We start from the raw sequence: 24,465 nt of genomic DNA on the forward strand, positions 1-24,465 counted from the left end.
CATGAATAATGTTCTTTTGTATGGATATACAATATTTTATTTATTTATCCATCATCAGTTGAGGGACATTTGGGTTAACACTTTTTGACTGTTTTGGATAATGCTGCTGTGAACATTCACTTACAAGTTTTTTTTTTTTTTTGTAGACATAAGTTTTCATAAGATCCCTCTAGATTATACTTCTAGTCACCACAGACAAGTTTGCCAGCAGTAGTAGTCAAGGGAACCTGAAGTTCGTGGCCTTGGGATGTGGGACTACCAGGATTCTGAGTTGCTTTATTTTCTCCACTGTGTCTTTTCTCAGTCCCAGGCTCAGAGTACATCCCTAGTAAGAGTTTATGAAATCTGGTTGACTTGCTGGGCAGGTGGAAAGCTGCGACAAAGGCCACTGTTTACTTCTCTGGGCCTTTGTTTTATTCTGTTTCTTTCTGGAATGCTCTTTCCCATCTCTGCCTGGCCAACTCCTGTTTACCCTTCATGAGTTCTTCCAGGTATTATCTTCTCCAGAAAGGTGATTACCTGTATTCATCAGTACCCTGATTATGGATCATCGACCTGTTTTGCAGATTGAAGACTTGAACTCAGAGAAAGAAAGTGAGTTTCCTGGGGTCATAAAGTGAGTTAGTATTTTCAGAGATAATACTGGATCCATCTTCCTCTGACTCCTAGTCCAGGACAAATTTCTTTTAATGGCCTGACCTCAGCCTTTTCAGCTATAAAACTGGGACAATCCATGCTGTGTGGTTCCTGGAGTTGTAAGGAGCCAGTAAGAGAGTGAACGTGACAAGGCCTTGTCTGCACACATATGAAGGAGGTGACTGTTACTTCCAGGGAAGGACTCACTGAGTGCCAGGCGGCTCTGCAACTGCATGGCCCCTCCAGGTCTCTCCTGTTTCCTGCCTCGGGTGCCCAGTGTCCTGCCGGTTCTTCTCAGCCTGCATTCACAGCACTAAGGATAAATCCTGCCAGTTAGGTTTCCTTTCCTTCCAACCTCCCCTCCTCTCCCACTGCAGCCAAGCCCTTTCTTTTCTTACATCCCAGGTCTGGTCTGTGTTAAACTGCTGTTTGAGTTGGTAGTTCCTTCCAGTCAGATCAGTCGGTAGGGATCAGGGGTATCACAGGGGGTAAAAGACTTGACCAGGTGACCTGAGTCTGACCCACCATGTACCCTGTGACACAGGGCAGTTCAATTTATTTCTCAGGGCCTCTTTCCACAAAGAGTAGAATAAGATAGTCTCTAAGGTCATTTCCTAATATGATCTGGGGTATTCTTGAGCTAAGTAAGGTCTATGTTGGGGCCTACTTGAGATTCAGAAGTATAATGATTTTAATTAGAAGCCATGATTTTGGTCCTCAAGAAGATTACATTTTAATTAAGGAGGTAGGTCTTAAGAACAGCAAGGAATCATACATGACAGGAAATGACTAAGTGCATGGTGGTATGGCAATATCAGTATTTTGGGAATTCCCAGAGGGAGGAAAGGTCAAGAAATCCTTCGTGGAAGAAGGGGGACTTAAACCAGTCTTTAAAAGATGGCTGAAAGTTTGACAGAGAAAATGAGCAGAAAAGCATTCCAGGCAAGGAGAAGAAAAAGTGAGCAAAAATTTGGAGGTGGGAATATGGGAAGTATATGCAAAGGTTTGCAGGGCAAAGCATGGCTTGTGGAAGCAGAGCCAACCTCAGCATTACCCTGCAGAGCCAACCTCAGCATTACCCTGTATGTTCATGTGTTAAATGATTTCATTTCCCTGGGGCTCTTTTCTATAGACTACTTATCCTCTGAGCCATGTCTTTGTTGTTTCCATTACAAAGTTCCTTTTGTATTTGACATTCCATGCCTATATGATGGTATGTTATATAATAGATTAATAACATGTAGTAGAAATAATATATAAAAATGTTTGTAAATATAAAACCAAAGTCTATATAAAACATGAAAGTAACGTAATTGTTTTTCCCTACAGTCTTTTAAATGACCAAATTAGAGGAAATTTAGGAACAGAAAGCAGTTCCAAAGTTCTGCAACATGTTCCATGTATTGTAAATATGAGTAAGACAGATGGACTTACGTCATAAATGACTGCTTAATTTGGACCCTGGTAAACCCATGGCCTTCCCTTTCTCAAGGCAGCTGCTTCTGGAAATTGCCAAGTGTGTAAGTAGCTTAAGCCCCAGCAATTGGCATGTGGGCAAATTAAGATATTGAGGAAAGAACCTTTGGAATCAGACTTGGATTCAAATGCCAAGTCTTACTAGCTACATGAGTTTGAGAAAATTATGTAACTTTTTTAGTTTCCTCATTTGTAAAATGACAGGAGTAATAACCTTTCTCATAGGATTGTAAGAATTAAGGAAGATTATGTGTGTTGCAGTGTGTTATATATAATAAATGTATTATTTAATGTTATTTATTCTCATTATACCAGTGTATGTTTTCTTGAATCAACTTGAAATTTTTTAGGGGAGATAAGGTAGTAGAATGTAAAGGGCCTTGGTTTTGAAGCCAGACCTTTGGAATTTCAGTTTCTTCAATAACTGTAGGCAAGTCCACGATTCAGTTTCCTAATCTAAAAGTAAAAGTTGCCTCTCAGGATCATGGTGATTATATGAGATGATGTGTATGAAGTACGTGTGAAAAACTGGAGATGCCAGGTCAGGAAGTAAACTGGCTACTGAGCTTTGAGAGTGCTTATCTTTCTGTTTTCATAGACTCATGGAATGTAGGAGCTGGAAGGGCTCTTAAAATCAGCTGGTCCATTCTCTCCATTGTTCAGATGAAAAAGCTAGAACTCAGACTATGTGGTGTGGTACAGGCAAAACTGGCCTGGACTCTAGACCTTCTTATTTTTTTCCCCCACCTTGTTCCCTTTCATCAGGGTTGTCCTGGGTCTTTGGAGGCATTAGGACTTCAGAATTTATTTTGGCCCATGTTCTCAGCTCCCACAGAGCAGGGTCTTAAAATAGGACAACGGCAGCTGGGTAACAAGAATTGTGAGAATCAGATTTGAGCTGGTAAAAATGAAACATTTATTACTACCCTAGAAAGAATTTGCCTGTCTTAGGCATACTGCTTGCCAGATTGAGTTAGGTGTCCAGTCATTTGTTCCTTTCTTCACTCATTGTCCTAAGTACCTACCTTGTACCAGGCATATGCTAGGAATGGGAATCTGTGATGCGTTGGGTGTGGCCCCTTCACTTGGAACTCATTCTGGTGGGGAAGATAAACCTTTAAAATAGGCAATTACTGTAATGGTGCTGGGAGAACAGAAGAGAGAGTGAAGAACTGCCCAACCTAGAGGTCAGGGAGAACTTTCCAGAAGAGATGACCTTTAAGAAAGACCTGAAAAGGATAAATAAAAGGCTCTGTGTGGTAAAGTGGCAAAAGAAGGGAAAAGGAAAGGCAAGATTCACGAGTAAAGGGATAGCTTGTAAAAATGTGGAGGTGTGAAGGAGCCCATTATGTTTGGTGAACTACGCTGGTTTAGCGTATTTGGTGTAGAGTATATGAAACACAAGTATGGGAAATGAAGAGGAAGTTACAAGTCTGCAGAGCAGAGATTCTAAAACATTATATTTTATTTTATTTTTTATTATAGTTGATACACAATCCTATATTGGTTTCAAGTGTACAGTACAGTGGTTCAGCCGTTACCCATGTTATTAAATCCTCACCCCCACTAGTACAGCTACTATCTGTCAACATAGGAAGATGTTACAGAATCATTGGCCATATTCTCCATGCTGTGCTACCATCCCTGTGACCAACTTATATTATGATTGAGACTTTTCTGTGCCTTTTTATCTGCCTCGCCCTGCCCATCTACCCACCCCAACCCCTCCCCTATGGTAACTACCAGTCACTTCTCAGTGTCTGTGAGTCTACTGCTGTTTTGTTCATTTTGTTTTGTCAAACGTTATTTTTTTTAAAAAGACAGAGCAGTTTTTGTTCACAGCAAAACTGAGTAGAAGGCACACAGATTTCCTGCATACCTCGCATCCCCACATATGTACAACCTTCCCCACTAGTAATGTCCTACACCAGCATCCTGATACATTTGCTACAGTTGATGAACCTGCATCAATACATCCCATTCATCTTAACTCCATATTTTACATTTGGATCCACTCTTGGTGTTGCATATTCTATGGGTCTGGACAAATGTACAAAGACATATATCCACCATTCTAGTAATATACAGAATAGTTTCATTGTCCTTAAATTCCTCTCTGTTCCACTAATTCATCCTTTTTTCCTTTCAACCGCCGGCAACCACTGATCCTTCTATTGTCTCTATAGTTTTACCTTTTCCAGAATGTTATACAGTAGAAATCATACATATGAAGTCTTTTCTGACTGGTTCTTTCATCTAGTAATAGGTGTTTATTCCTCATTGTCCTCTCTAGGTTTTTGATAAGCTCATTCCTGTTTAGTGCTGAATAATGTCCCGTTTTCTGGATGTACTACAGTTTATCCATCCACATAGGACATCCTGGTTGCTTCCAAGTTTTGACAATTTTGAATAAAGCTGCTATAAACATCTATGTGCAAGTTTTTCTACTTGTTTGGGTAAATACCGAGAAGTACAATTGGTGGATTGTATGGTAAGAGTATGTTTAGTTTTGTAAGAAACTGCCAGCCTATCTTCCAAAGTGACTGTACTGTTTCGTATTTCCACCAGCAATGAATGAAAATTCATTGCTCCAATACTTCTCAGTGTTTGGTGCTGTCAGTTTGGGATTTTAGCCATTCTCCTAGGTGTATAGTGGTATTTCATTGTTGTTTTAATTTGCAGTTTCCTAATGACATATGATATTGAACGTATTTTCATCTGTTTTATCTTCTTTGGTGAGGTGTCTGTTCAGGCCTTTTGCCCATTTTATCAATTGGGTTTTTGTTGAGTTTTAAGAGCTTTTCGTATATTTTGGAAAACAGTCCTTTTGCAGATATGTGTGTGTGTGTGTGTATTTCAGATAGATCTTTTGCAAATATTTCCTGCCTGTCTGTGGTTTCTCTTCTTATTTTGATTCTCAGACTTTTATGTGTATGTGAATTATTTAGGATTTTATTAAAATTCAGATTCTGATTCAGTAGGTCTGGGGTGGAGCATGAGATTCTACATTTCCAACAGTCATCCAAGTAATACTGATGCTGCTTTGAAAAGCAAGGCTGGAGATCATCTGGCTGCTGTTTGCATTGGAGCGGACCAGAATACAGTTGACAGGTTACTGTTAGAATGATTCAGGCCACAGATAATAATGCCTGAAATGGAGCGGTGGCAATGAAGATAGAAAAGCATGAATAAATTTCATAACTATAGAAGATAAAAGTCAGTAATAACTTGGGGACTAGAATGCACTGGGAGAAAAAGGAGAGAGAACATAATTATGAGCAGCAGCAATGCATAAGAGACAGAGTGACAGAATATAATGGCCTTAGGGCTGGGAGTCTGAAAACCTCAGTTCTGTCACGATCTGCTGCTCACTTGCTCTATGACCTTGGGCAGGTTTATTAACTTCTTGGAACCTCTGTTTCTTCTTCTGTGAAGTGGGTACCTGTACAACACACAGAGCAGTACAACTCCTTTCCAGTTCCTGGACCCTATTCCAGTGTGTCTGTGTGGGAGCGGGTCTTCCCACACACATCACCAAGCAATTTTCTAACACCAGCAGGGTGTCTAAGAACTCAACTCAATTCTCATGCTATCTGCCCAGAGACAGCACCGGATTCCCCAGGGTAAGGGCTCTGGCCTACAGGACTGCCCTCCACCCCCACACTCCAGACAACAGTTGTAAGCCTCAGGCTATGCCCTGTGCTTCTGACCAACTGGCTCCAGATTGGAAGTTCCAACAACCTCCCCCTTAGGTTTGATTAATTTGCTAGAGTGGCTTAACAGAACTCAGGAAAACACTTACATTTACCAGCTTAATAAAGGGTACAAGCTATCAACCAGATGAGAAGATACACAGGGCAAGGTCCCAAATCACAGAGCTTCTATCCTGGTGGAGCTTGGGGCCTGGCTGCATGGCACGTGGAAGCACTCTCTGACAGAGAAGCAGGAGAAGAAAGAAGAGAGAGAGAGAGAGATGCTTCTCTCATTGGTTTTTGTGAGGGCTTCTTTGCATAGTCATGATTGACTAAATCACTAGCCATTGGCTGATGCAACCTCCAGTCCCCACCCTTGGGTGGGTCCAAAAGTCTCTCATTTCACCTTTAAGGCTCTGAAGTGTTTTCGGGAACTGTGAATGAAGACCAAATATACCTGGGAAATATATATTTGGTCATCTGAGTGTATTTCTTTTTTTTTTTTATTAAAGTATCATTGATATGCAATCTTTTTTCTTTTATTAAGGTATCATTGATATACAATCTTATGCAGGTTTCACATGAGCAACATTGTGGTTATTACATTCACCCATATTATCAAGCCCCCACCCCCACCCCATTGCAGTCACCATCCATCAGCATAGTAAGATGCTATAGAGTCACTACTTGTCTTCTCTGTGCTGTACTGTCTTCCCTGTAACCCCCTACATTATGTGTACTACTCATAATGCCCCTTAATTCCCTTCTCTCTCCCTCCCCATCCATCCTCCCCACCCCTCCCCTTTGGTAACCACTAGTCCCTTCTTGGAGTCTGTGAGTCTACTGGTGTTTTGTTCCTTCAGTTTTGGTTTGTTGTTATACTCGACAAATGAGTGAAATCACTTGGTGCTTGTCTTTCTTTCTCCTCCTGGCTTATTTCACTGAGCATAATACCCTCTAGCTCCAACCATGTTGTTGCAAATGGTAGGATTTGTTTTCTTCTTATGGCTGAATAATATTCCATTGTGTATATGTACCACATCTTCTTTATCCATTCATCTACTGGTGGACACTTAGGTTATTCCATATCTTGGCTATTGTAAATACTGCTGTTATAAACATAGGGGTGCATATGTCTTTTTGAATCTGGAATCTTGTTTTCTTCAGGTAAATTCCTAGGAGTGGGATTCCAGGGTCAAATGGTATTTCTATTTTTAGTTTTTTGATGAACCTCCATATTGTTTTCCACAATGGTTGAGCTAATTTACATTCCCACCAGCAGTGTAGGAGGGAGGGTTCCCCCTTCTCCGCATCCACACCAGCATTTATTGTTTCTTGTCTGTTGGTTATTGGCCATCCTAACTGGCATGAGGTGATATCTCATTGTGGTTTTAATTTGCATTTCCCTGATGATTAGTGATGTAGAGCATCTTTTCATGTGCCTGTTGGCCAGTGACTATATTTCTTATAATTCATTATGTTACAGTATCATAATCACTGCCCTTCTTGTCACACAGTTGTTTTGAGGTGCTTATGAACTAATATATATGAAAGTGCTTTGTAAATACTAGCACATGATACAAATGAAGGTGATTATTGTAATTATTATAAAATGTAAGTCTCTTATAGGGTACTGAAGGATGTAATGATACTTTCTTTGCCCTTTGGGAATATTCAGTCTAGTAATGAGACTCAGACATGTCTATGTGGAAAGGCAGTAGAACAGATGTTATAGAACAGGTGGATCGTATTAATGCAGCCAGGCTCTTTCTTCCTGGGCATTGGGGCCTTAACTGCGTGTTTAGGCGCCTTATTTTAGCCCACGGGCTTCAGCCTGCACTTTTCATCAGACATCTAAGGATAGGTCCAGACAAACCTGGCATTCAGCCCCTGTCTAACCCTTGTCAACTTCTCAGACACTGTTCAGTGGAATTTTTTAATGGTGAATTTTGGGCTTCCAGTCTTCAGCCATGAGCCTTGCTGGAATATGATCCTGGGCATTTCTGGGAGGGAAAATGTCTTACTTCTTGTGGAGCCAAGGATGTTTGTGCCATTACTGTGACTGTGTGGAGAATAACTTCTGCAGGGAGAAAACTCAGTGGTTTCCTTGACAGTTTGGTAGTGGGGAAGACCAGAGACTCAGGGATTCTAGGCCTTCCTTGCTGGCTTGCCTTAAAGAAGAGGATGGTCTGGACTTGCCTCACAGGCCTACATGGTATTTCTGGTTTGCCTAGATGCCCAGGGTCTAATACCTGCAGGACAAACCTGTCACTGGAACTCAGGAATGGTCAAGCAAGTTATTGAAAAGAAGAAGTACTTGTTTCCTTACCTACAAAATGGGATGCTAATATCTGTTTTGTAGGGTTGCAAAAATATTCTGCAAAATAATGCATATGGAATTCTTAGCACATGCCTGGCACACGGTAAGAGCTCAGTAAACCGGAGCTTTACAGATAGCCTCTGAACCCAGGTGACGTGTAGGAGTTTCCCAGGAAGCTTAGGTCAGTCAAATGGCCACCTCCTCTGCCTCCTCCTGAGGACATTAAAAGAGGATAAACTGTGGCTGGTGGAAGAAGGAGGAAAAAGGAGGGTTTCTATAGATGTTTTAATCTTGGCCCTGTAGGTCCCCATCTAGGAAGAAAGATTCTCTGGCTGAACCTTGAAAGGTATTGAAGTCTCTTCCAGCTGGGTTACATTTGCATATGTCTGCTGAGGTCTAGCTAATAGCAAGACCCTGAAAATCTTATTCATTATAGAACTGCTATATCAAAGCACCACACACTAGGTGGTTTATTGTTTCAGTTCTGGAGGCTAGAAATTCAAGATCACAGTGTCTGCAGGGTTGGTTCCTTCTGAAGGTTATGAGGAAAAAACTCTGTTCTGTGCCTCCCCCCTAGCTTCTGGTGGTTTGCTGGCAGTCTTTGATGTTTCTTGGCATGAAGAAGCATCACTGTGCTCTCTGCCTTCATCTTCATATGGTCTCCTCCTGTGCATCTGTCTCCAAATTTCCCCTTCTTTTAAGGCCACTGCTCTTACTGGACTAGGAGCCCACCCCACTCCAGTATGACCTAATTATAATTCAACTTGTTACACTTGCAGTGACCCTATTTCCAAGTCAGGTCACATTCTGAAGTACTGGGAGTTAGGACGTAGGCATTTGGGGAGGCCCAACCCCTAAATTCAGCACTACAACTCTTTTTGTTTTTTAATTGAAGTATTGTTGATATACAATCTTACATTGGTTTCAAATGTACAACACAGTGGTTCAACAGTTATCCATATTATTAAATCCTTACCCCTTCTAGTGCAATTACTGTCAACATAGAAAGATGTTACAGAATCATTTACTGTATTCTCCATACTGTACTACTGTCCCCATGACCAACTTATCATGATTGTGAATTATTGTGCCCCTGTACCCCTTTACCCCCACCCTGCCCCAACCCATCCCCCTTGGTAACCACGAGTAACTCTCAGTGTCTATGAGTCTGCTCCTGTTGTGTTCATTCTGTTTTTCAGCAGTACAACTTTTTAAATAATAAAGCTTTTTCTGCCAGATAAGCAGGACCTTAGTGAACACCTACTTTATGCAAGACCATTGATGGGAGAGAGAAGACTGCAAGTCTTTGGACTTAATGATCTGTTAAGATCCTACCTTAGGGAGACAGCATAGCATAGTGGTTTAGGGCTCAGGATTTGGGCCAGACTGCCTGGGCTTGGGTCTGGGTGCCACCAGTTACTAACCATGTGATTTTGGGCAAGTAACTTAAATCTCTGTGCTTCATTTCTCTATCAGCAAAACAATAATGACAGTACCTAACTGATAGGGTTGCTGTCAGGCTAAAGTGGATTAATACATGCAAAGATCTTGGACTATTGCCTGGTAAGCACCCGATAAAATATTAGTGGCTCATATTATTCAAACAACTTCGAAATATAAAATTCTGTAGTTTAGAACCTTAAAGCAACCCATAATCAAGAATGAAACAAGTGGGATGCTCATAAAATATAGGCTGGCAGGGCTGGCAGGGTCTTAGAGACTGTCTACGCAAACCTCCTCTTCATACAGATGGGGAGACCAGGGTTCAGGAAGAAGAAGTGGCTTGCCTTGGATCAAATGGCTCACTAGTGGCAGAACCAGAGCTACTAACCCTGGTGAATGTTCTTTCTGCTTCTCCCCCTTACTTTTCCAACAAAAAATGAAGTCTTTAACAGTGCATTGAGAATCTACTCCAGGCTAAGTTGGGCTCTGTAAATACATGTGAAGTAGACAGTCCTTGGCCTCTAAAGAAGCCTACAGCTCAACAAAGAGTTTATAAATAAGCCCAAGAATGTAATAATGCCCCTGTTTTTTTTTTCCTTTTTCTTATTTCTCTTGCAGCAAATAAAAAGAAGGAGAAGGAACGGCCAGAGATTTCTCTTCCTTCAGATTTTGAGCACACAATTCATGTTGGTTTTGATTCTGTCACGGGGGAGTTTACAGTAAGTCCTGGGTCACAGAAAGGCCTGTGGTCTTTCCGAGTCCTGGCTATGCACTGTTAGATTCAATCCTTCCTAGTCTTCCCAATGCCTCTATCTTTGTCTGAGACCCTCATTACTGTCTTCTTATATTCATGAGAGGGACACTTTCCTCATCTCCAAAATTGTACCAGACAAGCCTTTGGATCTCCATTCCTGTTAAGTGGCCCCTTGGTAGCAGGCTCTGTGCTGGGCACTGATGATATGGAGACAAATCAGACATGGTTCCTGCTCTAAAGGAGGACTAGGCTGGTGAAGGAGCAAACATCTGAAAAAATGACTAATGCAGTGAGATAGATAATGTAATAAAGGCTTGTGTGGAACTCTGAGGGCATAGAGAGGAAGGAATGTGCAAGACCATCTCTAGCTGCTAGCAGGTATCAGAGTTAGCTCTGACTTTCCTTCAGGGTCCCCTGTGACTGTGCCTTCCTGACAGCTGTGCATGTCTCTCTTACAGGGGATGCCAGAGCAGTGGGCCCGCTTGCTTCAGACATCAAATATCACCAAGTCAGAGCAGAAGAAAAACCCACAAGCTGTCCTGGATGTATTGGAATTTTATAACTCAAAGAAGACCTCCAACAGCCAGAAGTATATGAGTTTTACAGGTATGGGGCCTGCCCAGGGCAGTCTGGAAGATGGAGGGTTTTCATTTGGGTGGGAAAGCTCTGCATGCCTATCGGTGTGGGCTGAGGGAAGAAAGTATTGGACAGAGTGGAGACAACATTGCACAAAATGGAATTTTGGACTTTGAGAGCCAAGATGATGGGTTGTTACATCAAACTTAAGTCTTTACTCTAAAACTGCATTTTTTTGTAAGTAGCATGATGTTATATATAAAGAACATAGACTTTGTGCTGAAAGATGATTCTGACAATCACTAGGTTCTAATAATTACTTAATGTCTTTGAGCCTCAATAATGGGAATAATAATTTCTATCCCAAGAGGTTGTAGTGAGGAATAAATGAGTTTGTTGATGTGAAAGTTCCCTTTTGGTTGTAAAATGAGACCGTGGAAATGTAGCTATCATTATCATCATTTTTAATATCATTAAGTTATTTAATAACACACTTAATCTTTTAAAAAGGCAAGCGCAATTTCTTCCTCAAAAAATTCTTTATCGGTGAAATGAAAAACAGGCCAATAATAATAAATGTTCTTTGGATGCTCTCGTACAGATTTATGGGACTATGTTTTTCAGAGTGTTTTTAATAGCAGAATTGGGGTTAGAATCCAGGTCTCCTAATTCCTAGGCCAGCACTTCTTGAGTTTCCTGCTTGCCTTTAATAACTCTATTTGGAAGATTCCTTCCATAGCAGAGCGATTTTTTTCTAGATAAGTTATGAGAAAGCCTATATTTCTGGAAACTTGCCTTTTATATAGTGTCTTAGGATGTTAAAATAAGAAATATCCTTAGTATATACCACTTCCAGTTCCCCTTTGTTTTGCAGGCATTTAAGCCAAAAAAGGGCCTTTCTAATGAAGCAAAATTGGTGGTGGAGCTGGTCTCTTAACTCTGAGACCAGTGCTCTTACCAGTGTTCATGCTGTTCTCTTTCAAAGGGCAGTACTGCTGGGGAAGGTGAGAACCAGGATGAACTAGCTAATTTTGAAGGGTGTTTTCCCCAGCGAGTGTCTGGCTTGTATCGAAGGGCACAGATGGTGAGGGTGCCGGGTTGCAGCTTTGCTCATGCTGCCGCGGTGGTGCCCAGGAGAGGGGCATGCCTGTTCCCTGTAGTATTTCCTTCCTCACATCTGGCCCTGCTGGGTCTGTCTCACTTTTCCCATTGAGGGTCTGGGTCATTCCAAGGAGGAATTGGGGTTGAGTGGTGCTGGGTGGTAAAGTTTTCTAGTGAGGAGACTAGAAGTTTTGTTTTAAGGAGTTGGCATGGAGACATCAGATTAGAAGCTGACGTTGAAAGCCTCAGCAGCAAAAGTTTTGGAAGAATTGCTGTTTTTATGTGTACACGTGTAGATGTGTATAAATGCTATATGTGTATAGGGAAGCATAGCTCTGTGGGTTTGCACATTAAAGTTCGTTTAAGTATTCATGAATGAATATGCATATAGATATACACATTCAGGCACTTGTGTGTATGTTCATCTGTGCATGCATGTATGAATAACATTGAGTGTATAACTATAGAATATGTGAATATATGTCCATACATCTTCTATGTGTATAAGTGCACACATGTATATGTACATGCATACACATGTGTGTATGTGTTTGTGTATGTGTGTGTGTGTGCACACATATACATGCAGGATTTTTAGTTTTCTAAAAGTTGAAGACCAGAGCCAATACTGGGCAGAATTGTTTATTTGGTACAGATTATTTTTAATATCATATCTCTCCTTTTCTTGTTTTCCTGCTTCTCGTACTATTAATTAAAATAACACTGCCTCAGTTTGTATGTACTTGCAAATGAGTTATTTTATCTGATTCTCATGATAGCCCAGGGTGCAGGCAAGGTAAGGATGATTATCTCCATTTCACAAACTCAGAGAAATGAACTGGACTCAGAGAAACTAAGCAACTTATTCAGGGTGGCTCAATTGTTATGTGATAGAAGTGTTTTAAACTTGGGCCTTTAAACCCTTTGCTGTCTACAGTCCAAGCACAATCCTCCATGGCAATTTATCAAGTTTTTATTTTCCAACACTTTATTTTCTATACCAATTAGTAGTCAGTGATGAGCAAAAAAGTAGACTAGATTGACAACCCAAAGTAAAGTTCTGGGTTTTAGCCCTACTCTGCCACTGATTTATGTAACCCTGAAAGAGTGTCTTTCCCTCTCTGAACTTCTGTTTCCTCATTTGTAACATGAAGGGTTTGGAAGTACTTTCTGCTCTGTTATTCTGTGCTATGGAATTTGATTTTGATACATAGACATTGTACATCACATTTCAAAGGAGCAGTGCTTGCTTGTTTTTTTTATATGGCAGAGGTATACTCAGTCCTCAGAAACATTAGCAGTGCACAAGGTTGGGGGTAGTGCAGTGAAGGCATGGTATTGCAATTTCTCTGCCTAAGCTGATGTTCTTTTGGACTAGAAAAACAAATTATGTTTCAAGTATATCCTTCAAGAACATACTGTTGCAGCTTGTGGGTTCATGATTTGTCACAGGACCAAAGAAGCTGTACCTGGCACTTTCTTAAATGATGGAATTGGGATCTTGGATGTTCTCTGGGCTTTGTTTTGGTGAGGAATATGTTGGATTTAGTAGAGTATTTCTCCTCCTAATTCCATTGGTGGCAAATTGGTGGAGTCAGTTTCTTCTTGGATCTTTAGGAATTAAAGATTAAACCAAACGTGATAGTTGGTCTCTAAACTTATTTTCTTGTTAAGATTTCCATTGGATCTGTATTTCATATTTCATCAAGTCCAAGGTAATATGGATTATAAGAAGTACCATTATTTTATATACCACTAAAGAAAAAAAAGTTGCCAATGAAACCATACATTGCCTTTGATCATAGGACAGTCTCTGTTTCAGAGATGCTAGTGTGAAAAATGTACATCTCAGAATCAGTGAAATATAGTAATTGCCTCCTTGAGGAGTTTGAATCTGTTCTTAGAAACAAGACCCTGCCTGTCTTCAGTTAGACTTGACATGATTAACCCATCTCTCTTCCTAAGCCTTAGTCTTTCTCTCCCTGTGAGTAATAGACATGGCTGTAGGGCTATAGAAGGATCTTTACTAAAAGCTGAAATCACGTACTGGTCATGGTTTGTCATGGATAGCTCAGGACGGTGCCAGCTCTGAATTCTTTTCTTTTTCTTAGATTGCAGGGAATGTCCTCAGCCATTGAGGCCTGATGATCTTGTAGTTGATGATGTGGATACAATTCTAGCATACTATTTAGAATTAGACCAAGATTCAAATCCTGACTCCTATTTAACCTGTGTGTATCCTGGGCAAATTACTTAACTTCTTTGAATCTGTTTCCAAATCTCTAAAAGTAAACATAATAATAGTACTCAGAGCTGTAGTGAAGATTAAAGGAGGTATTGTGTGCAATGTTCTCAGCATGGTGTTGGGCCTGTCATACCAGTAATATTATTCTTCTCTGAGCCTTGCAAGTGGTTGACTGGGTAGACTTCCTTGGCTCTTAAGAATGAATTAACTATAATTGTTTACTGACTGAGTCCTTTGTCTTTTTCCCTTTGCAGATAAATCAACTGAGGATTATAATTCTTCTAACACTTTGGTAAGTTTTTATTTCCTCTCTTCTGATGTGGGCAGATATGGTGGTTAGGAACCAAGATGGTGTGGTAGATTCAGAGCCTGGGCTAGGAGGCGCTCATTTTGGTCACTGCCTTTCCCTGGGCCTCAGAGTCTCTCTCTTTACAGGAAAGGAATTGGACTTCATAAACTGTAGGTATTTCAGTGTTTTATTTGTAGCTTTGAACCTTGGGAAGTCAGTTGCCTTCCTGAGCTTCAGGGTTTTTTCATCAATAAAATAAGGATGATACATTTTGCCTTACCTGGACATGTCTTCAAATACCTGAATTTAGAAAAGAATTCCCTCTCTTTTGTTGGTAGGGTCTAAAAAACCAGACTCAGGATTAATCATTGAAAGGTGCAGGTTCTGTCCTTTAAGGTCATTTATGATGTCCTCTGAGGTTGTAGTGAATGCCCTGTCACTTGAACGGATGTTCTAGGAATCCTTGATGAATTAGCTGGAAAGGAAAACAGGGTGATCGCAAAGGTCCCTCTACTTCTCTCAACTTATAAATTCTATTTTCCAGAGCAGATAAAACGACATGTGTAAATGGTAAGCTTATACATAGTAAGCTGTGATATATATATACAAGAATACTGCTATTCTTCATACTTGATGTTGTGCCTTGTACAAAACAGATCATGTCATATTGATTTACTTATCGTTTGTAAGGCCCCTACTCTATGCCAGGTCCTGTGTGGAGAAGTGGCAATACAGAAATGAATCAGACATTGTCGCAACTCTTAAGATACTCCCAGTTTGTGAGTGCCATAAAGGCTTCACTGAAACTTCTTGAAGCCAGGGGCTATGTCTGTTGTTAATTGCTGTATCCGTGGCACCTGGCAAGTAACCCGTACCTGAATGAACGGTTGGATGTATAAGCAAAGCTTTCTGATGGTAAAGTCTGAGCTGAATGAGTTAAGTTATCTGGGGCAAGGATTGAGGAAAGATGATGGTGTTCCAGACAGAGACTAACTAGCATGTGCAAACAAGGAGGTTTGCAAGGTTTGCTTGTACATGGAACTGCAAGTAGTTAGTTATGATTGGAATGTGAAGTGTGATAGGACTACAGGTGGGTGACAAGGATAGGTAGGCGGGTCAGACCATGGGGGGAGTTTTAACTTTATCTTAAAGGTAATGAGAAGATATTGAGGAATTTTAAGCAGGGGAGTAGTAAATTCTAACACAATACTGAGTCATCATCAAAATACTTTGAAACCATGCTTCCAGCAGTGTGGGTTGTCTTACTATGAGTCATTATATCTTCAATTATAAAAATGCTCACATGTCCAGTGCTTTTGTAGTGTACGGGGCCCCTTCTTATTCACTATCTCTTTTAGTCCTCACAGGAGTTTAATGAGGTGGGTTATTATCCTTGTTTTATGGATGATAAAACTGAAATAGAGAAAGCTTAGTGACAATAGGTATCTGATTCCCTGTCTGTATTGCTTTCCCCTGATTAATTCTTTCATCAAATGGAAGAGATATAATTAAAGGATGGGGAAGAATTTGCAGATACTAAGATTTATGGGCATTTCTTCCAATTATTTAACAGCAAATTATTGAAGAAGTGTGTGAAGGAAGTTGAGCTGTGCTTTGTGGCTCAAATGTCTTTATGCTTTTATAGGATGACAGCTATCATTAATTGAGTGGCTAATAAGTGCCAGACACTGTGCTAATAACTATATATGTTAGCATAATTAGTTCTCACAATCACCCTGTGAAGAAACTATTAATATCCCCATTTCACAGGCAGAAAAACAGGCTTTCTGGAAGACTCATAATTAGCTATTGTGTCAGAGTCAGATTAGAACCAGGGTCTTCTGAGTCCCAGTCCAAGATCCCTTACACTGTGGCAGGGAACTGAGAAGGAAGATGTCAGAGAGGTCTTATCAAGGAGACTGCAGTAAATCCATAGCTATGTTGTTCACTGGTGAGGAGCCCTGGGGCTCATGCCATATGGCAGAGAGGAAACACCTGCTTGGTAAAAATCTGTACTGGTTCAGTATCTGCAGTGAAAACTCAGGCTGTCACGGACATTTTCTCCCCCAGTTCAGAACATCTGTCCCTGTGGATCAGTACTCTGTATTTCCTTAGTAGTTTTACGTGGGGGATATAGTTTGTATTGAGGGAACATGTTATTATTTTCACTTGATTTGTGAAATTGGACGAGATTGTTATCCCCTTAACATGGGTTAAGAAATTGAGACTCAGAGAGATTGACTTTCTCCCTACCCTTGACTGAGTTAGTACTCAAAACCAAAACAAAATTCAGTTCTCCTGAGCACTCATGTATTCATGCATGCCATAAATATTTACTTAGCACCTTCGTTGTGCCCAGGTGTTGGTGATGCAAAAATGAGTGTGCACTATTGTAGTTCTTCAGAGAAAATTAACAACAGACTAGAGAGAGAAGGGCTGCAAGAGAGGTATGAGTAATATCCAGTGGGAGTAGTATTTGCTGTAGTGATTTATTATGCCTCATAGTACAAGGAAGTTTGCATAGTTGTTAGGCCCTAATGATTTGTTCACTTAACACAGTCTTAAAGGTTCCTTCTAGCACTAAAATTCTGTTACTTGTGGCTTATTGGTTTCCATGGCGTTTTAGTGCCTGAATTCTCATTTATAAAATGAACACCTACTATGTGATAGGGTCTTTGGGTATTGGGGAGTTAAGGACTAGTAAGGTTTTGCTTTTGATCTTGACATTTAGTGAGGGATCTGAACATATAAACAAGGTTTCATAATATGTGTCAGGGAAACACAGTTAATGATAACAGTCACAGGAAAGGGCAATGCTTTCTCTTCTGGGATAGCATGAATAAAAGCCAAGTTAAGGATCCATCATGTGAGGCCAAAGAACTTGGACTTTGTGCTGTAGCTAAGAAAGTACTTTAAATAGGAGGTTAATACAGTTGGATGTGCATTTTAGTCTAAACTAATATCTTAGATTCCTCTAGAAATTGAATCAGGGTCATGGAATGAGTTCATGAGCCTGCCTCTCTTGCTACCCCAAATTTCTTAATTTCAGAAAAAACATATTAAAAATAAATTTAAAACATTTCTCCAAAACAAAAATGACACAAATTAACTATTCTCAAGCATTCATGGAAGATAGAGAGCAAGTAAGATCAGATTGATCAGAGCAGAAGAAATCACAGCTCAAAGTATGTGGAAGAGAAAACTGCCAGGAAGAATAACTTCAGAGAAAATGAGCTGAGACGATATATATAAGAAGCAGGAAGGGGTCCTGGGTCATCTTCAAGGGTAAGTTAATTAAAATTCAGCATTTGAAACGGCAGGGGCAGTCTCTATCTTACAGTGAGCAAGAGGTAGCAGAATTTTGATTCTAAGCTTAAACCAAATAATTTTCTAAAGAAGATAATGCCTGGTTTGGGCATAGAAGCCTGAGTGAGAAGCTGAGCAGAACCTAAGTTAACAACACATCTCTTCAATAGGTATAAAGAAGGGGGAAAAGGCAAAGTAGCTGGGCAGCAGAAGAAAATACACTCAATTTCTCCATCCCATGAGTGGATTTCTCATACTTTTGCTAACTGGGAAAAGAGGACTCTCTACCCTACAAGCTCTTCCATGAAGTTACACTTGCGAGTAACCACATCTTCATAACTCTCATACAGACTGCATTAGACCTCCCAGTCAGAGAAGGGGACAGTGCAGAAACAGACATATATAACTGCAGAAGAAACTCATGTCGGCTACATACACTAATCAGTCTAGTCGTTCACTTACAAATATGAATGGATAACCAAGGATCTCTAGACACTTAAGGGAAACAAAGCATTAAACAGAAGGATCAAGATAAAGAAATAAAACTGGACCCAGAAGAAATAGACCATCCAGAAGAGAGGATTTAAAAATATATATAATATGTTCAGAGAGGATCTATAAATGTTGCATCCACAAAAACATATTGCTATCCTACTACTGAATACAATATACTACTGTATACAATTCAGTGATTTTAATAAATTTTTAGAGCTGCACAGTCATCACCATAATCTAGTTTTTTTGTTTTTGAGTATCGCTGTAGAATAATCCAGCTGGATTGTCTTGGAGAAACGTCCTCTATTTTGTCTTTAGAATTTACGCTGGTCAGATTCAGAGAAGAATCTTCTCATCTCCTGCCTTGAAAATTAAAGTTTGACTGCTAGGTGTTCTAGGAGCCTAAGTAAGGGAAGAAGGTTAGGGGTCTAAGCACTCAGTAGGCGTATATTCACCTAATTACCCTGATTTTAGTATGATACACTTATATTTAACTGTGCCTGACAAGCCTAATCCAGAACCCTGTTTTCTCTTTTCCAGAGAGTAAACCTCTTGTTTTCTACTAGGGAAGTGAGAGAGGGCAATCACCCAGTGATGTAGAGGAGGGGAAGAGATTTAAGGATCCAACTGCATCTTAAATGATTTTTATTGAATCTGCCTTTAGTACTCTTCCCTGCCCCTCCACTTCATCTCCAGTTTCAGCGGCATATAATGCTACAAAGTCCCCAGCCTTTTGAGGATTCTGTAGCCCAGATGTATAGGTTGGTTTTCATCTTTGCCCCCCGTCGGCTATGGATTCAGCCTCCTCAAATCAGTTACTATCATTGCCTCCTTTTTTTGCTACTCTTGCCTTCTTTCCTGTCTTTCTCATCCTTTTGGGTTTAATGCTTTTAAAAAACCATACCTTTATTTGTTCTAGTGAGATTTCAAGAAATAGATGCCTATGTTTAATTTGCCATCCTTACCAGGCATTCCTGAGGAAGGTTCGCCTTTAATTACTTACATTTCCATATCATTTAAATTGTGTAATATGAATCTACTATTTTTATATGTACTTTAAAAATTTTACTTTTGAAAAACAGCTTTATTGAGATATTATTTACATACCATAGCATTATATTATTTTAATTTACATACCATAAAATAAATATTATTTACATACCATAAAATTAAATAGCACAAAAATCACCCATACTGATTGTACAATTCAGTGATTTATTAAGTTTGTAGACTTGTGCAGCCATCACCACAATCTAGTTTTAGCACATTCCCATCACCCCCAAAATTCCCATCATCCTTTATGCCCTTTTTACAGTTCATCCAAATTGCTATGCCCAGCCCTAGGAAATCACTGATCTTTCTGTCTGTATAAATTTACTTTTTCTAGACAGTTTATATAAATGGACTAAAACATGTAGTCTTTTGTGCCTAGCTCCTTTTACTCAGAATAAAGTTTGTGAGTTTCATCCATGTTGCGGCATGTCTCATTACTTCATTTCTTTCTATGTCTGAATAGTATTCCATTGTATTGATACACTATATTTTTTAATCCATTAATCAGTTGATGGGCATTTGGTTTGTTTCCAGTTTTTGGCTATTATGACCAATGCCCATGTGAACATTCATGTGCAAGTTTTTGGATGGATGTAAATTCCCATTTCTAGAGTGGAATTGCTAGGTCATATGGTAACTCTATGTTTAACCTTTTGAAGGACTGCCAGACTGTTTTCCACAGTGGCTGCACCATTGTACATACCCATTACAAACTATGAGCATTCCAATTTCTCCATATTTCCTCCACATTTGTTACTGTCTTTTGATTACAACCCTTTTGGTGGGTGTAAAGTGGTATCTCATTGTGGTTTTGACTTACATTTCCTAGTAGGTAATGATGTTCAGCATCTCATCATTTGCTTATTGGCCATTTGTTTATGTTCTTTGGAGAAATGTTTTTCCTGTTGATTTCTAATTTTAATTCCACTGTAGCCAAAGAATACATTTTTGTTGCACTTTCAGTCCTTTTAAATTTATTGAGGTGTATTTTATGGCCTATCATATGTTTTATTGTGAGGAATGATCCATATGTGGTTTAAAAAAACATGTATTCTTCAGACCTTGAGTGGAATGTTCTGTGTATGTCAGTTAGGTCGAGTTGATTGATAGTGTTGTTCAAATCTTCTGTGTCCTTGCTAATTTTCTTTCTAGTTCTGTCAGTTTTTGAGATCTCTTTCAGGTCTTCCCCAGCTTTTACTTTCTTCTTGGCCCTTTTGAATCTCTTACGTGTGTGCACACAACCAGGCATGTATGACCTGTGTGGGGCCTCTCTCTAGAGTCTGCTTTGCCTGTGAGCAACCTCAGCCAGAAATTTGTTTGTCCAGGAATTCAGTCTCAGACTAGTAGAGGCCTAGTTGGCCTTTTCTTGCTACCATTTCTGGGAGGTCACTTCCATCAACAGCACCATGGGGCCTGGGCATTGCCCACTGCTCCAAATGAAAGTGAGCCCTCCTGGACCACATAGTTACAGCTCGTCTTGTCCTGGAAGAACCCCTACTCTGATGAAGCTGGGGGTGGGGTGGATGGGAATAACCCTGGGCCAGAACATCAGAGATTCTACTGCTTTGCCCAAAGTTCAGCAGTTCTTAAATCATAAACATTTCTCAGCAACATAAGTAGGCCTCCAAGAGGTTTTTGGAATATACCAGACATGGTCCCATCTCAGGGTTCTTTCACCTGCTAGGAATATTCTTTTCTCAGAGGGTCCTGTGGCTTGCTTTCTCAATTCATTCAGGCCATTGCTTAATATGACTTCTCATTAGAGAGGTCTTTCCATGACATCTCTATCTAAAATATTATTTCTCTCCTCCTAACCAATCTCTACTCTCATAAGACAAGGGACTTCATCTATTTTGTTCTTCATAATAGCCCCAGTGCCTAGCAGAGAGCCTGGTAATACAGTGAATGAACAGATGACGTGAAGTCACTGGCTTTTTTTCAAACAGAGACTTGTGGTTATTAAACATAATGATAATTTAATTGATTCTTACATCTTTCTATCTCCTTACCATTTCTGAAGTGTTTCTATACCCACATCATTTCATCCTCCCAGTGGCCCTCTGAGGTAGGCAGAAAGCTGCTGTCATTATCCCTATTTTACAGATGAGGAACTTGTGTCTTAGACAGCCTTGCCCAGGGACACAAGGATAAGAAGTAAAAATCTGGGACAAAAGCCTTTATCTCTTGAATCTGGTAATCGTTAATACCACCAGCCAAAGCTGTCACCTGTGGAACACAGAGGGAATGCTAGTAAGGAAGGTGATAAAATCCCTGGTAGGGAGCAAACCTGATGTTCACAGTGTGCATCAGAACCCCAGGGTGATGATACCGAAGCTGCTGAGTCAACATCATTCACATTTTGAGGTCCCAGTTAATTTCTGTTGAGTGAAATCATGTGAAGATATGAAATTGTTGCAGAAAAATATCAAAATATGTGCTTTGACAGGGCAAGAACCTCTGTTGGATTTTAGAACTGAGAGTGACTTAAGGTCACCCCTCAAAATGTACCACTCCTCTTCTTCCACATTCCTCAAGGGATGAAACTTGAGACCAAGAGGAGAGCTTCATTGCCTGTGGTCACTAAAGCTAGTTGCTTCCAGGTGGCCGGCACTGTCAGTTTTCAAGTTATGTCTTGTACTGGAAGTCCTGTTAGAGTCTATCAGATTACCAGTTTTCCTTACCTTAGTAGGGCAAATGTGGTAAAGGCCAGTACAGTATATTCCACTGTGAAAGTTCCTTCATTTGTCCCCCTCATCCTGACTCCTGGCTCTCCTCTCTCCAGAGGCCCCACATGGCAGGCAGGAGGGAACTCACCCTCTGTGTGTCTCCTAGGACAGATGGTGAGCTGCTTCAACACATGGACCATCTTTTTCATCTTTGTATCTTTATGTCAACAGTATCCATCACAGTATCTTACTGAACACAAAGGAGGTGCTCTAAAAATATTGGAAACTGTTGAATCATACCAATATATATTAAAAGATCCTTATTGCCTCTCTGGTTCTATGCCATAATCATTTAATTTCTATCTAAAACCTCATGTTTTGGAGCCCCTTTGTTTCTTGAATCTGTGCTGTAAACAGTAATGGTGTGATATTTTTGCCCGGACCTGCTCTAAAACCTGCCACTCTTGGCCCAGCTTTGTTAACAGTTTGCATGGGAGAATCAAGTTTCTGAGATTATAGCGGATTCGATCAGTGTTGCTGGTTAAGTTTTATTATAGCACAGGGCAACAGCTTAGTGAAATGGAAAGCATCCAGTCTGGGCAAAACTCTGTTTTCCTCTTGAGACAAGGAGCTCCTGATATTCTGTAAATTCAGGTGGAGGCGAGGGTCCCTGATGCTGTAATGGATCCAGTAGGTTTTGGTAAAGAAAGGAAAAAGAGAGGCAAACTCCTGGCAGTCTGGACTTCCATTTACCATATCATAAAGGAGTGAGGAATTATAATGATAAACTGCAAAATTCCAGACTTTTGATCCCTTCCCTACATTTCTACTCTATATCCTGTTCAATGTGGAGAACAAAATTCATAGAGTAAGGATCTATGAGCTTGTCTTCAGGGTTTGGATTGCGAAAGGCAGGCAGAGGCTTTAGGGGGCTTGCCAATAATCCATAGTTAGGCTTTGGGTAGGAAAAGGAAGCCCACTGAGGGACTGAGCGGACAGTGGTAGCTGCTGGAAGAGAGGAAAGCTGACTGAGTTCCTGACACTGGCTGCACAAAGGCGAAGGCTGATGTGGGCTTCAGAAGGGGTATCAGAGGGAGGTTCCTTCGGGGGCAGAGGCGACCCTGGTGAGAGTATAGATTTTGTGCACTGTACAGAATGTGAAGGCGGTGTCTGAGACCCCTGCAGTGCCATCCGTTTCAGAAGATGAAGATGATGATGATGATGCTGCCCCACCTCCAGTGATTGCTCCACGCCCAGAGCACACAAAATCTGTGAGTCTTGGGGACATGACAGCTTTGTGATTTATTGTATTTTGGAGGTGGGGTGATGGGTTGGTGCTGAGTTCTAGAGATTTAATATTCTGGTAGGCGCCCTTAGATTTTGGAGCTAAAATCACTGAACTACCTTGATTGGAAAGTACTTCCTGAATGATTAAAGACAAGAAGTAGTGTCTTTATTTGTCATTGGTTTGTAGATAGTTCCCAAGGTGTCCTAGATAATTGGTGTTTATATCAACCCCACCCTAGTTTACTTAGCCTGTTCTCCACAAACAGGAAGATATACAGAATTGATGTTACTTAGTGTAAAACTAACATAAATTATTCCAGTCTCCTGGGAGGCAACAAATTAATCTGCTGCAGATCTTTTCTCCTCTGTTAAATGCACAGCATTCAACTTCTTAGAACTCACTGATGTTACTGAGAGACCCGAGAGAATTTATAAATATGTTAGTGCTATTAATATGCTGGACATCAGGAGTGTACTTTGATGCCAAGCATTGGGAGTGATTTTATTTAACTTCCTTTGAGGTTCTTGCATCTCAGAATAACCACAGTCGCTCTGTCCTCACTTTGTACAATCTGGTCCCCATACCTTTTCCTTGACTTAACATCACTGATCACTGACCTGTCATCAGAAGATAATCTACTAGTGTGTCTTTGTTTGGACTTTTTATTATGACAAGAGCTTCATAATCAAAGAACAATCTAGGGCTTAAGCTCTGTGATAATACAAAAAGGATGCCTTTGGAGCCAAGCATACAAGGAGGAGTTCAAGCAGAAGATGATTGACAGACTATGGGAGTTACTCTGGAGGAAATTCAAGGGAATTAGATGACCTTTTAGGATGAGAATTTATAGGCAGAATCTGTGGAATTGCCTTTTCTGTGGGTCGCAAAGTCATCCTAAAAGGAGCTTCAAAACTGGAGAGTTGTCAAGATATCTCAAGTTTATATGGCCTTTTTTTGCAGGCAAGTTCACTTAAAACATTTTTTCCCACAAAATCATGAATTCCTCAAAAGTAGAGGAAATACACATGTATGTATTTGCAATGTTTACCATAGTTCTTGACAGGTATCAGAAGGCAGTAAATATTGAATGAACAAGTGAATTGATAAATTTGATCTTCATAGCAT

At 40.3% G+C, this 24,465-nt stretch overlaps 1 protein-coding gene across 5 annotated transcripts in view; it reads left to right on the forward strand.

Moving 5' to 3' along the window:
* PAK1 (p21 (RAC1) activated kinase 1) overlaps positions 1-24,465 on the forward strand; it is a 130,610-nt gene that overhangs the window by 76,847 nt on the left and 29,298 nt on the right. For all 5 annotated transcript variants that reach the window (XM_036895470.2, XM_036895472.2, XM_036895468.2 and 2 more), the window contains exons 3-6: positions 10,186-10,286; positions 10,780-10,927; positions 14,498-14,535; positions 23,207-23,323. In XM_036895470.2, the coding sequence (XP_036751365.2) occupies positions 10,186-10,286; positions 10,780-10,927; positions 14,498-14,535; positions 23,207-23,323 (404 nt within the window). The remainder of the gene's footprint in view (positions 1-10,185; positions 10,287-10,779; positions 10,928-14,497; positions 14,536-23,206; positions 23,324-24,465) is intronic.

The sequence above is a fragment of the Manis pentadactyla genome, chromosome 9 (assembly GCF_030020395.1).
Source record: "Manis pentadactyla isolate mManPen7 chromosome 9, mManPen7.hap1, whole genome shotgun sequence".
In the NCBI taxonomy this organism is placed as follows: Eukaryota; Metazoa; Chordata; class Mammalia; order Pholidota; family Manidae; genus Manis; species Manis pentadactyla.